At 45.4% G+C, this 12,661-nt stretch overlaps 1 protein-coding gene across 1 annotated transcript; it reads right to left on the bottom strand.

Annotated features, from left to right (window-relative positions):
* Positions 1 to 1,175: 1,175 nt before the first annotated feature.
* Positions 1,176 to 9,162, bottom strand: RBBP9 (RB binding protein 9, serine hydrolase). The gene is made up of 5 exons (XM_029222036.1): positions 9,047 to 9,162; positions 7,589 to 7,631; positions 6,490 to 6,595; positions 3,456 to 3,541; positions 1,176 to 3,067 (listed from the first exon to the last, which is right to left on the bottom strand). Exons 1-5 carry the CDS (start codon positions 9,143 to 9,145, stop codon positions 2,841 to 2,843), a joined length of 561 nt encoding a protein of 186 aa, XP_029077869.1. The 5' UTR covers positions 9,146 to 9,162; the 3' UTR covers positions 1,176 to 2,840.
* Between the last annotated feature and the right edge of the window lie 3,499 nt (positions 9,163 to 12,661).

Raw genomic sequence — 12,661 nt, 5'->3', positions numbered from 1 at the left:
GCCGCATGTGGGATCTTCCCAGACCAGGGCTCGAACCCGTGTCCCCTGCATTGGCAGGCAGATTCTTAACCACTGAGCCACTAGGGAAGCCCCGAGACAATAATTTTAAAATACAGCACCTCTGTTGATCATTAAATGGATATCTACCCTACAGGAGTAAATTTTGACCAAAACAAATTGTGGTGCTCTAGACTCATGACAACACCAAAAAATCAAATTGTAAGTGAAGTTCTAACCTTACACTTGATTTCCATTTAGTGTAAGGTATTTTGCTCACCTGAAAAGATATTCCCTAGAGTCTATCAAGGCCCCTCTCTGCTTTATAAAGATCTGTAGAGAGTCAAACAGAATCATGAAAGGCCATGATTTGACGGTTTAAATGAATAGTCCATGTGGAGTTCTTCCCTGAAACTCCTCTGATCTTAGTTTGGTGATGAGTAAGTTTTATAGGATCATAATTTTTATGGTGATCAACTAATAGGCAAACTAGTCAAACAAAAGTAACTTCAAGTTGAGTCACTTCTACGTTGGTGGTGGGTGAGGGAAGCATGTAACACGTGCTCTAGCACAGTGCTGTCCAATAGAACCTTCTATCAGGATGGAAATGCTCTATATCTGTGTCCAGTAAGGAAGCCACTAGTCAGCCGTGGCTGGTGAGCATCTGAACCGTGGCTTCTGTGAATGAAGAGCTGAACATTTTCTTTGCTGGCGCCCTGTGGTTACTGGTTACCGTACTATCAGCCGAACTCAACCATCGTATGCCTCTATATTCAAGGTTTTTTTTTTCTATTTTTTTTTGTGGTACGCGGGGCTCTCACTGTCGCGGCCTCTCCCGTTGCAGAGCACAGGCTCCGGCCACGCAGGCTCAGCGGCCATGGCTCACGGGCCCAGCGGCTCCGCGGCATGTGGGATCCTCCCGGACCAGGGCACAAACCCGTGTACCCTGCATCGGCAGGCGGACTCTCAACCACTGCGCCACCAGGGAAGCCCTCTTTTTTTTTTTGCGGTACGCGGGCCTCTCACTGTTGTGGCCTCTCCCATCGCAGAGCACAGGCTCCGGACGCACAGGCTCAGCGGCCATGGCTCACGGGCCCAGCCGCTCCGCGGCATGTGGGATCCTCCCGGACCGGGGCACGAACCCATGTCCCCTGCATCGGCAGGCGGACTCTCAACCACTGCGCCACCAGGGAAGCCCCCCTCAAGTTATTTTTATAGGAATAAAGAATATCAAATTATTTCTCAATTGTATATATTTGTTTTTTTCTACAGAGGAAGAGGACAATAAAGTATTATGAACAGTTATTTGTATAAGTTTGTAAATTTTTTTAAGAAAGGACTTCAGAAAACACGGCAGAGAATACGTAGAACAATGACTACTTCCAAATAATTCAAATAGAATCAAGCTTTGATTATAGGCTTGGTCAAATCAATGCTAAACAGCTTCTCTAAGAAAAGTATTCAATGGACTTATCTACTTTGTTTTTCACTAACTTGTCAAATAAACTTTTTAATCTTTATTTTTAATTATAAAAGACAGTGCACAAACTCAAATAATCCCCAGGTGTATAATGTAAAAAGGAGACGTCCACCACACCATAACTACCAAAATTCCCATCCCCTAAGATAACTGCTGCTAAAAATTTAGAGAATCTCTCCTGACATTTTTTGAGCACATCTAGAAATCAAAAGCCTTTTCAGGTTCAAATGATGGCTTTGAATTTTCGTTAGGTATGAACAGTGTGGGAATTCACATTATTGCAGCAAGTATCAGGTGTGAATTTACTGGAAATTGTTTTGAGATGTTACGTAGGGATAATAATAGCCAAAAAACGTTGGAAAATGAAAAAGGGTTATTTTTGAGGGAGTATGATTAGAAGAAAAATCATGGAATGATGCTGAAAGAGATATAAAGGACCATGGAAATTAAAAGGTAGAACACTTTACAGAACAAAATCTGAGATATGCAAAGATCATTTTTAAAAATATTTAAGACTTTGTAACAAAATCCAAACTGTTCCCATGACTTCATCCTTTGACATCATGTCTATTTCTCAGGCTTTTCTCAAGCTCTAAAGCACTGGCTAAGTGAATACTTACAGCAGAGGTCACACATGGATGGCTTGGCCTTTGTGTCTTGCTGTGTTTGCAAATTTTTTATTTACACTGTAGTTGCCAACTAACAACCCATATGTCTGTGGACTGAACGGAATTCATGTACATGTGGATTATATATACATACACTTATGGTCCCTAAATACAAAAGTGTATTAATTTCTTTCCTTGAAAATGAGAAAACTGGCAATGCCTTGCCAAATTCCCACATGGCAACAATCCAGACAGGGCCCAGCAGTAGTTCTCCCTGTCGCCCTAATCCTTGCCAGTCTGGTCTTAGACCGATCCCTGCCTGACCCTGCAGACCCCTGCCTCAACCTCCTTGTGTGTCACTCTCTCAACATGTTAAGGACATGTTATGATGCAACTCCTACAGCATAACATGAAACCTGTTTATTTTTAATCTGGACTAGGGATCAGGAAACCTGGTTTTCGTTTGTGTCTTATTCACTTTGGATAGGTAAGGGTGGTTAAGCTGTCCCATGTCCCTTATCAAATGGGGAAAATACTGTTTTCGGTCAGAGCAATTTGAGATGTAGGTTCTATGGAAAATGAAAATACTGTTTGTAATTTAGTTTGAACATTGAAACGTGTGTGTGTTTTGGACCTTAATTTGATCTGGTTTGCATGCCTGCTATTCATCTGATAATGGATGATTGTCATCTGTTCATAACCTGATCGTTGCCCTACTCCCATGTCCTTACGCACAACAGCAGGAACGACCCTGGCTATCCTGGCACTTCCAGCATGGACCTGACCACACTAACCAATTCATGAAACTCTGTGTTCTGGAAGTGGCCACGGTCAGTGAATCTGTACAATTTGGCTTCCAACCTGTTGGCCACTTCTTGTTGTTCCTTCCAAGGAAGGAAAGGATCGTCGGTGGAGCCAAACTGCACAATGCGAGGGCAGTTGGCTTTGATCTTCTCCCACTGCCAGGGGCGGCTGAAGTATCCTATGAGAAGAACACACAACCTCTCAGTGTCATGGATACTTTCCATTCTCACCACTCTCGTGAGGACCATGGCAGAGACTCAGAGAATCAGAGCCCAAGTGTTGAGTTAGAAGCCCTTCTTCAGTTTTCAGATCCGTAGGGCTTGATACCATAGCTACTGGTGAAGGGGGAGGATAGGGCTCGGGGGTTCAGTTCTAGACTACGGGTTAGATAGTGGCTTACTGCCCTCTCTAAGTGCCTAACTTATACCTAACGATGGGTGGTAAATATTCCTCATGTGCTGTTAGATTTTGTGTTAATCTGTTGGAAGACAGTGCTGTTTTACTACCTGAGCGTGCAGCCCCGTGGCTACAGGAAGGGCTCTTCCGGTTTCTGCCTTCAGACTTACCGCTTGCCCGTTCGTTGTCATCCCCCAGGTCAGACGTGTACGCAGACACTAACACGATAGCACACACCCGGTGGGTCTCTGCGTACCTGGAGCGAGAGGAAGGGTGTAGCTGATGTTTAATGTTAAATCTGGTCCCGGAAAGTCAGTAAGCCATCCAAAACTCATTTGATTTAGCTTACAGAAAGCACATGCTATAGGCTGCTGAGGTTAGTAGGAAAAAGAGCAAGGAAAATGCAGAAATGTGAGCCCGGTGGTTAATGACCTCACCTGGGCTACCTGAGTTTCTACTCTGTTTTCAAGGCAGTGCAAACCTCTTCCCTAATTCTTTCTGAATAAACATAAAAAGTGTAATCATTCCCTTTGATGTGTGCATTCGTCGGCATTACTTGGTTGGTTAACATGTGGATTCCCAGGCTCAGCCCAGAGCATCTGAGTCAGAGGATTGTGAGTGAGGCAAAGGAATCTGCATTCTAAGGCGTGCCACCTCCCCAACCCAGGTGACAGACGCAAGTGGTCTGGGACTGTACCATCCCAGAACTGTGCCTCTCTCACACACGCTTGTTTGCGTTGTCTTACCTCTGTCCCCCACAGGCATCCCTCAAGGGCAGGTCTGAGCCTTCTCGATTTTTGTGACCCTGTTCCCTAGAACAGTGCCCGGCAAACAGACACTCAGCTAACTGTAGACAGTTCCCTCACTGAGCAAAGGCCAGGGCTAAGGAAGGACCTAGAAAGGTAAGAGCTCTAGGAGGCCTTGGTGCCAGGCAAGATTTAGGGTATTTTGTTCTCGTGCCTAAACTTTTTCCCCAATCTTTTGCTTTGAAAAATGTCAAACTTACCAAAAAGTGAGAACAAGCACCCAGATTCGTTAATTTTGCGACAGTTCACCCCTAAATACTTTAGCACGTATCCCCTAAGAACACAGCTGTGCTCTTATGTAACGACAGTATCATTCTTACACCTAATAAATTTAGCACCAAGACCTGTATTCATTTTTCCCTAGTTGTACCAAACTGTTCTTTAAAACATCTTTTCAATCCTAGATCTGGTCAAAGATCATGCGTTTGCTTTCATGACTCTTCAATCACTTTTATATTTGTTTTAAATGAGATTGACGACTTTTAAGAATTTTAGGCCCATTTTCTTGTACGTTATCCCCTAAACTGAACTTGTTTCCTCATGATTAGGCTGACGTGAAACACTTTTGGCAAGACCATTACGTAGGCAATGTTGTGTCCTTCCCACTCCTCCACAACGATGGGCACACGATGCCAGTTTGTCCCATTACTGCTGAGACTGTCAGATTCCCTAGGGTGATACCCCTCAGATCCCTCCACTGTAAAGACACAATTCCCCCATGTGATTAATAAGTAACTGTGGGGTAGTCCTCTGTATCCTGTTCCCCTATGATCTTAGGCCCCGTGGCTTTAGCATCTGGTTTTCTCCTTGCCTACCTTAACTTTAGAAGTTAATTTTTAGAAAGTTCCTGACAATCCTACAATAAATTTCAGCAGTCTTTAAAAGAAGCCACATCGTTATTAGCCAGCGGCCTGAGAAAAATTCAGTTGGCCTTGGGTTAGCACAGACTTCAGCATAAAGGGCTTTCTTCATTTTCCAGACAACCCCTGGCAGCTTATAAACACTATGTACCACAATTCTGTAGGTCCACATAGGAAAGCATTATTCTCGTAGCCTCCACAGGTGTGGCTGAAAGGTTATGGAACTTGGCAAGATTTCTCTGACAATCGATTCACGTGACATCCTGAGGGGCTGCTGGGGACAAGAAGCCACACAAAAACCATAATCCTGGGACTTCCCTGGTGGCACAGTGGTTAAGAATCCGCTTGCCAATGCAGGGGACACAGGTTTGAGCCCTGGTCCGGGAAGATCCCACATGCCCCAGAGCAACTAAGCCTGTGTGCCACAACTACTGAGCCCAAGTGCCACAACTACTGAAGACCACGCACCACAACTACTGAAGCCCGCGCGCCCAGAGCCCGTGCTCTGCAACAAGAGAAGCCACTGCAATGAGAAGCCCACGCACCGCTACGAAGACCCAATGCAGACAAAAATTAATTAATTAAAACAAAAAAAACCCCATAATCCTTTGTCATCTAGCCTCACAAATACAGAGGAAACCCAACCCTAACAGGCTATTCAGCCAGCTCCATCCTTACATTCCACGCCTTATAAGCCTGCAGGGTGATGTTCTAATGGGGAGCAGCAGGAAGGCACCCATGACCCCTGGGGGCGGGGGCTGGGGCTGGCCGGGGCGGTAGTGGGGGAGTGGAGGGCATTGCGGGTAACAGCCTCCACCCTCCAACGGGGAGTTATCAGTGCCCACCATATGCCAGACGCTCTGCCAGGCACCGGGGCTTCGTGTCAGAGTGAACAAAGCCCCACCCTCATGGAGCTTACATTCGACTGGCAGGAGAGAGACAAGAAATGAATAGGATGTCAGGTGGTGAAAAGTGCTACAGATAATAAGGGGGGTCATAAGATATAAAGGGGGTAGGATTCGGTGGTGTGAGGCTGCTGTTTCACATGGAGTGATTACAGAAGGCCTCACTGAAAGGGGACATGGAGCAGAGACCTAGAGAGGAGAAGGCCATGCAGGTGTCTGGGGACAGAGGGTCCAGGTAGAACAGCGGCAAGCACAGGCCTAAGAAAGGCACAAGCTCGGCGTGTTCAAGGAACTGCACTGAGGTCTGTAAACCAGGCTGGGGGCAGCGAAGGGGAGACGGCAGAGACGACATCGGGGGCGGGGGGCTTGAAGGCCGAGAAGTTCTTCTGAGGGTGACGGGAGCTGCTGGGGTTCGGAGGCACTTGTGTTTTAGAAGGGTCACTGTATCCCAGTAAGAGCAAAGTATCTTTTTAATCCACTAATCAAACCAGGAAGGAATTAGGACAGATCACGTTACTACTCACTGTCTCCTCTGCAGTGTAAACTTAAGATGTGCACGAAGTATTGCCCAAGCAAGCTTGACTGGAGCCCACAGGGGTAGGGGGGATGGTGACAATTCAATAAGGACCACACCTCATGGCTGCAATGGCCCCAGAACTGTGGCCTATGATGATGGTCTCCTCGTCACAGTGCAGCTCCGTCTCCATGAAGGGCAGCCAGATGCTCTCTCGAGCTGTGACTAAGGTTCAGGGGAAAGAAAGAGTCCGTCACTCAACAGGGACAGTCTCAGTCCAGCGCTGCCCACCTTTCTAACACAGGACCATTCAGCAAACCGCAGGACCGCAATGGGGGATGGGGCTGTTTTAATAGGGCCAAAGTTTTTTTTGTTTGTTTTCTTTTTTTTGTTCTTTTTTGCGGTAAGCGGGCCTCTCACTGTTGTGGCCTCTCCCGTTGCGGAGCATAGGCTCTGGATGCGCAGGCTCAGCGGCCATGGCTCACGGGCCCAGCCGCTCCGCGGCATGTGGGATCTTCCCGGACCGGGGCACGAATCCATGTCCCCTGCATCGGCAGGCGGACTCTCAACCGCTGCGCCACCAGGGAAGCCCAGGGCCAGAGTTTTATGTGTTGCTGTCTGAAAGACTCAAATCTATAGTTTTGGTAAATAGTTTTGTTTTTATTTTTTAGCATTTTCTTGAAAGGAAATACTAAGAAAATAAAATATAACTCTGAAGTTTAATGTAAACTTTCCAACTTAAAAACAAAAATCCTCTTGACAATATTGTCTCTCAAGTTGATGTCCACATATATTCTTTCTTCCCAAAAAGGAAATTCCTGAGACGAGTCATAGGCACTCAGAACAGAAGTGGCCACGTTACATTTTCTAATATTAGGATCTCATAGAGATGCTGTAAGTTTTGTCATACCTCTGCCTCAAATGAAACCACCCATAAATTTTGCCTGAAAAGATTTGACTTACAGAAGGGAAAATCCGTTGCTTACAAAGTTGAAAATTAAATTCTTCCGAGCCCAGGTGCTCTTCTTGATCCTTACTAGAATTTTCTATCATGTTTTTTGGTTTGCACCCTCCTCCCCCAAATACTTGCCATCATTCACTCTGAGGTATGTATTCCCTTAGGCTTCTCTGCTAGGATATTCCTCTTCTCTACCGGAAAATGACAAGATCAAAACCCAACAAGAGGAGGCTTTTTAAAGACACATTTAAAAAACTTACTTGGGTCAGGCATGTTTTTAGCCAAACACTGGAAACCAGGTATCTACGATATGAGAGGGAGAAAAAAGGTATAATAAAGAGCTTAATTACAACTAATACTTTGCTAATAAGAAATGAGACACCTGATATGAGCTTTATCAATTCAATAAGTAGTTGTTTATATCATGAAATGAAGTGGGGTAAGTGCTACAGGATTACATATGAATATACAATCCCTCCTCATAAACTCCATCTGTCTGTAGTTCTCTATCTAGCCAGCTCTCCAGATCTCTTCATATGTGCAACTGCACATGTACATTTATCACCGCTGGCATACACATATAGAGAGGGCATAACAGATTCTAGACAAACTGACCTGGAGCCAATCAGACTATGCTCCAGGGAGTAAGTAAAATGTGGTACATAAACGTCGTACAGAAAGTTGGGGATCCAATCCTCTTGGACAGCTGCAGCCCTGACCTTTTGGTTTGTAGCTCTAGCCATGGCTCTCAGCCACAAGCCTGGAATTTTATTCTAGAGACCCACTCTAGAGCTCTAGAGGTTGGCAACTCAGGACACAGTCTTATTGCCTAGTTATGGAAGAACGTTTTAAAAAAAAAATCAAGATGCACAAGACAGCCCGCAGTTAGATGCCATTTTTATAAAGCTCACAAAGAGGCCAAATTTAACAACATATTGCTTAAAGGATACATACATAGCTTGAAAAGTACATTAATTTTTTAAATTAAGTTTTAAAAGCGAAACAAACTTTTAAAATTTCATACGGCAGGGAAACGGGATGGAGGGACATACAGCTGTCTCTGAAGGTACTGATAATGTTCCTAGATTTCAGTTTGGTGAGGGACCCTTAAGTATTGGTTACATTATACTTCATAATGTATGTACGTGTTACATACATCTTTTGTAAATATCAATATTACATATTAAAATGTTTAAAAATGCGAGACAGGTGCTTCCCTGGTGGCGCAGTGGTTGAGAGTCCGCCTGCCGATGCAGGGGACACGGGTTCGTGCCCCGGTATGGGAAGATCCCACATGCCGCGGAGCGGCTGGGCCCGTGAGCCATGGCCTCTGAGCCTGCGCGTCCGGGGCCTGTCCTCCGCAGCGGGAGGGGCCACAACAGTGAGAGGCCCGCGTACCGCAAAAAAAAAAAAAAAAAAAAAAAAAATCCGAGACAGAGAGCAGAGAAGACTGGTGTAGAATTATCTGGGAGTCCCATATCTGAACCCGCAGGAGATACGGGGAGCGGGCTCGATCTCCAGTTTCTAGAGGTGGAGCTTGTACTCTGAGTCCTGAGAGTAGCCCTCCTGGCTGTTTCACCAGCCGAACTTCCTCCACTACTTGTAGAGTCTAAGACGGGGTTCCCAGCAGGGCTCTGCACAAGGGGGTGGGAGCGGGGAGCCCTCCGGCCTCTCCCGCGCCAGCCCGACCTCCCAGTGCAGCGAGGTGCGTCTCCTACCTGCTCCAGCTTCCTCTTCACCCAGCTGTACCAGCCGTGGGTGGCCATATCCTCGCCCCCGTTCCCGGGGACGATCACCGCCTTGCAGGGCGCCGCCATGAATGCAGCCGACCTGAGGCGCTCAGACCGCGTGCGCGACCGGGGAGCCTGCCCGTGGCATTCCGGGAATTGTAGTTCCGGGGCGCCAAGAGCGCACCCACTGAGCTTCTGGTTCCCTACTGCACAGGGCAGCCGCAGACAAACCTTGCGGGTTTCCAGTAGCTGTGTAAGTCACCTTTTACTTGCCTCTTGCTGGCGCTTCCATTTCCCCCCCCCCCTTATTTGGGACAGACTGTGACATGCCCAGAATGTGTTATCTCTTACTTAGACTAACTGATATTTGTATAGAAAAGTATGTTTTAGTTTCAAAGAAGCAGAACACAACCCGTTTTCTTTGTTGATGACTCCTGATTTCAAAATAGTTCTTAATAAAATAGTCAATATCAGCCAATAACAGTCAATACCAGCGCGGCATGGCAAAAAACAAAACAAAAAACCAAAAGAAAATTAGGACTCAAACACTAGTTCTTAAAAAAAGAAAAAAAAAAAAAAAAGCTTTGCTGAAACCCTTCGGGGCACTTCCGGGTTTTGGGGGGCATGAGCCACCCATTACCTTGCACAGCCCTTCAATAAACCTTTCTCTGCCCTAAACTCTGACGTTTCAATATTGTTTGGCCTTGCTCTGCGTCAGGCACATGAACTTGTGTTCACTAGCATATCTAGGGGTCTGTATATCCAAAACACTGAATGGTTCATCCTGGTTTTTGTACTGAATTCCTTTCAGCGTGTGTTGTAGGTCAGCGGCTGCAGTGGCTCATGACTTGATCCTTATAGAACTGGATGGCAGATAACATTCTTTGTTTTACACTCTATGTGTTTGTGCATCTATGTATGCCTTCATGGCTGTAATCGCAAAGGTCTTCACCTCTTGTAAGAGTATGAAGTGGTTTACTAACATTAGAGTTCTAACAAATTCGATTATTACATCTTTTAAAGAAGCTTTGTTCTCACTGCCTCTTGCCATATTAATTATTTTAAGCTGGTTATTTTCTAAGAAACAGCAGATGTGGAAAAAACTCTTAGCCAAGTAGGAATTATCCTTTTGTAAGACACATTTACATTTGTAAGGGAAATCTCCATTTGTAGGTTGTCTCCCTCTCTGTACTAGAAAGAGGATGGCCACATCCCTATAAAGTTACCAGTGGAGAAGGCAGTGACTTAAATCTGCTCAACAACCTTACCCTTGTTTACTGCACTTTTCCTGGTGACTTCCCATAACTGACTCCCCACCCCTCAATATCCTCTTTTGTCTTTAGCTGAGGATGGTTTTTAAGGTGAGGACTTGAAACATTTTAGCAAGTTACTCATTTTCCCTAGGTCTCTCCCATGTATACATGTTACTAAATTTCTATTTCATTTTCTCCTGTTAATCTGCCTCATGTCGATCTAATTCTTAGGCCAGCCAGAAGAACCTAGAAGGAAGGAGGAAATTTTCTTCCTTCCCAATGCCTATCAGGATAACTATACAGTCACATAAATCCACTATTCCTAAAATAAGTAAATTAAACTTCTAATACATTAATGTGGTAGATTTTAAAAAATCCTTACAGAAATTTCTAGTACTAGGAATCCAGGTTCAAATAAGTCAAGCAAATTTTTGGCAAATGATATTTTCTTAATGTTTGGTTAAAAAAAAAACCCAGCTATGTCTTTCTGTAAAAGAGAAGAATAAATCTGACTCCACATTGGATCTGTTTCTTTTACTTTAACCTTTGTGTTCTATTGCTTTTGCTTCAAGTTAATCTGCCTCCCACGCCTGAGTGTTAAGCTAAAATACCTTTGTTTAGCTCACAGGAAACATCCTGACCAGGCCCCCCTGTGAATGGCTGCAGGAAAAAAGAAATTAACACATCCCCTCCTGAGTCTGGCTGGAACTGAGGCAGGAGGTAGATGGGCCCCAGGCTGAACAGTTTCTCCCCTGCGGACAGAAACTCCATAATAGCAGAAACTCCATAAAAGCAGGATGATTGAGGAGGCTGGGCCCTGCCCAGATAAGAGATAAAAGACCACATATTCCTCATTCTCAAAGTCAAGGAGACCTCCCCGACTGTACATGTGCAGAAAGGCTCCTTGGAGGTCAAAAAGGGAGGGGGTGCCACCTCCTAGTATGTGACGTCAACTACCCATAGGCCTCTTCACTACTATCCATCTTGGCTAAGAAATGCGCACCCACACAGGGGAGAACCCTGAGATATACCAAATTCGGACTCAGAACCAGGAGAAACAAGATGATTGGTTAGAGGAAACCATGAAGAAATGCCCCATAAAAGTGATTCAGACTGCCACGAGGGCGTGACTCTCTCTCTGAGCCCGCCCGTGTGGCTGTCCACACGTACTGCACCCTTTTCCCTCTTAATAAACACTCTACTTGCTTCACTACTTTCCGTCTCTATGTAGAAGTTCATTTCTACACAGCTGACGGGCCGTGGCCTTGTCACTGGCCACTGGTCCCTGGTGGTCTGGTGGCTGGGATTCAGCGCTCTTATTGCCGCGGCCATACCTCAATCTCTGGCTGGGAACCGAAAAAATCCTGCTTCAAGCCGCTGCAGGCCGAGGCCACCCGAGGTCAGAACCAGACTCCTGGGTCTGCGACCTTCCTAATAAAGTCTCTAGTCCTTGCCCCAACTCATCTCTCAATTGGCCTGTTGTGCGGCAAGCAGCACCAGCTTGGACTTGGTAACATTTTCTCACCGTGAAGTATGATACAAATGTGTATTGTATCTTAATTGTGTATCTTTACTGAGAGAATAATTGATTTGAACTTCCTGAACTTATACCAGTTTAAGTATTAAAAAACCCACTATTACTCTTACATAATGCTTTAGATACACGAAAAGTGTAAACTTGTTCAATAAAACTGAACCATTATTCGACAAATTTTTATATTAACAGCAATTAATTTCGTAGCACATCGACCTAAAACTAACTTCTATGATTTGTTAGTCACTTAAAACTTTGTACTAATATTAAATTGAGCTAATTAATTCTTGGACGCCTTGATATGCTTTAAGCATACTTTTAAGTTTATATAATTTTGCTTATTTTTATATGCTACAGACGGGCCATATCGCTGGGTCAGATTAATAAACGTGCTCGGTTTTGCCACTTATAAGAAGTGGTAAAACGGCCATGGTGGCTGTAGAAAGCCGTGCTCTATGCAGTTTGGTGTTTTGTTAGTCTCTTAAAACGTTTGACTACGACAGTTCCCAATTATTCACTTTCTCATGGAAGGATGACAGGGATCGAGAGGGATTAGCCTGTGCGCTAAGGCCAGGCTCCGCAGAGAGCCGAAAGGCACCTGTGCGCGAACGAGGGGCGAACGAGGGAAGGAAACCCTGCAAGGTGAGGAAGAATAACTACACCTGTTTAACTGACAGTACTCCTGCGCGCATGCGTCCCCACGCTCAAGGCTCACGCTCCCTTAGCCTCGCCCCTTTCTGCGCGCCGACACCTCCTTCCGGCCAGCTTCGGTTTCCTCCGCGAGGAGCCTCGCCCTCTTCCGGGGCCACACGTCAA

Source organism: Monodon monoceros, unplaced genomic scaffold (assembly GCF_005190385.1).
Source record: "Monodon monoceros isolate NGI ecotype Baffin Bay Population unplaced genomic scaffold, NGI_Narwhal_1 Super_Scaffold_13, whole genome shotgun sequence".
Lineage (NCBI taxonomy): Eukaryota > Metazoa > Chordata > Mammalia > Artiodactyla > Monodontidae > Monodon > Monodon monoceros.
Note: the sequence above shows the minus strand (reverse complement) of the source record. Positions and strands in the feature narration are given on the sequence as shown.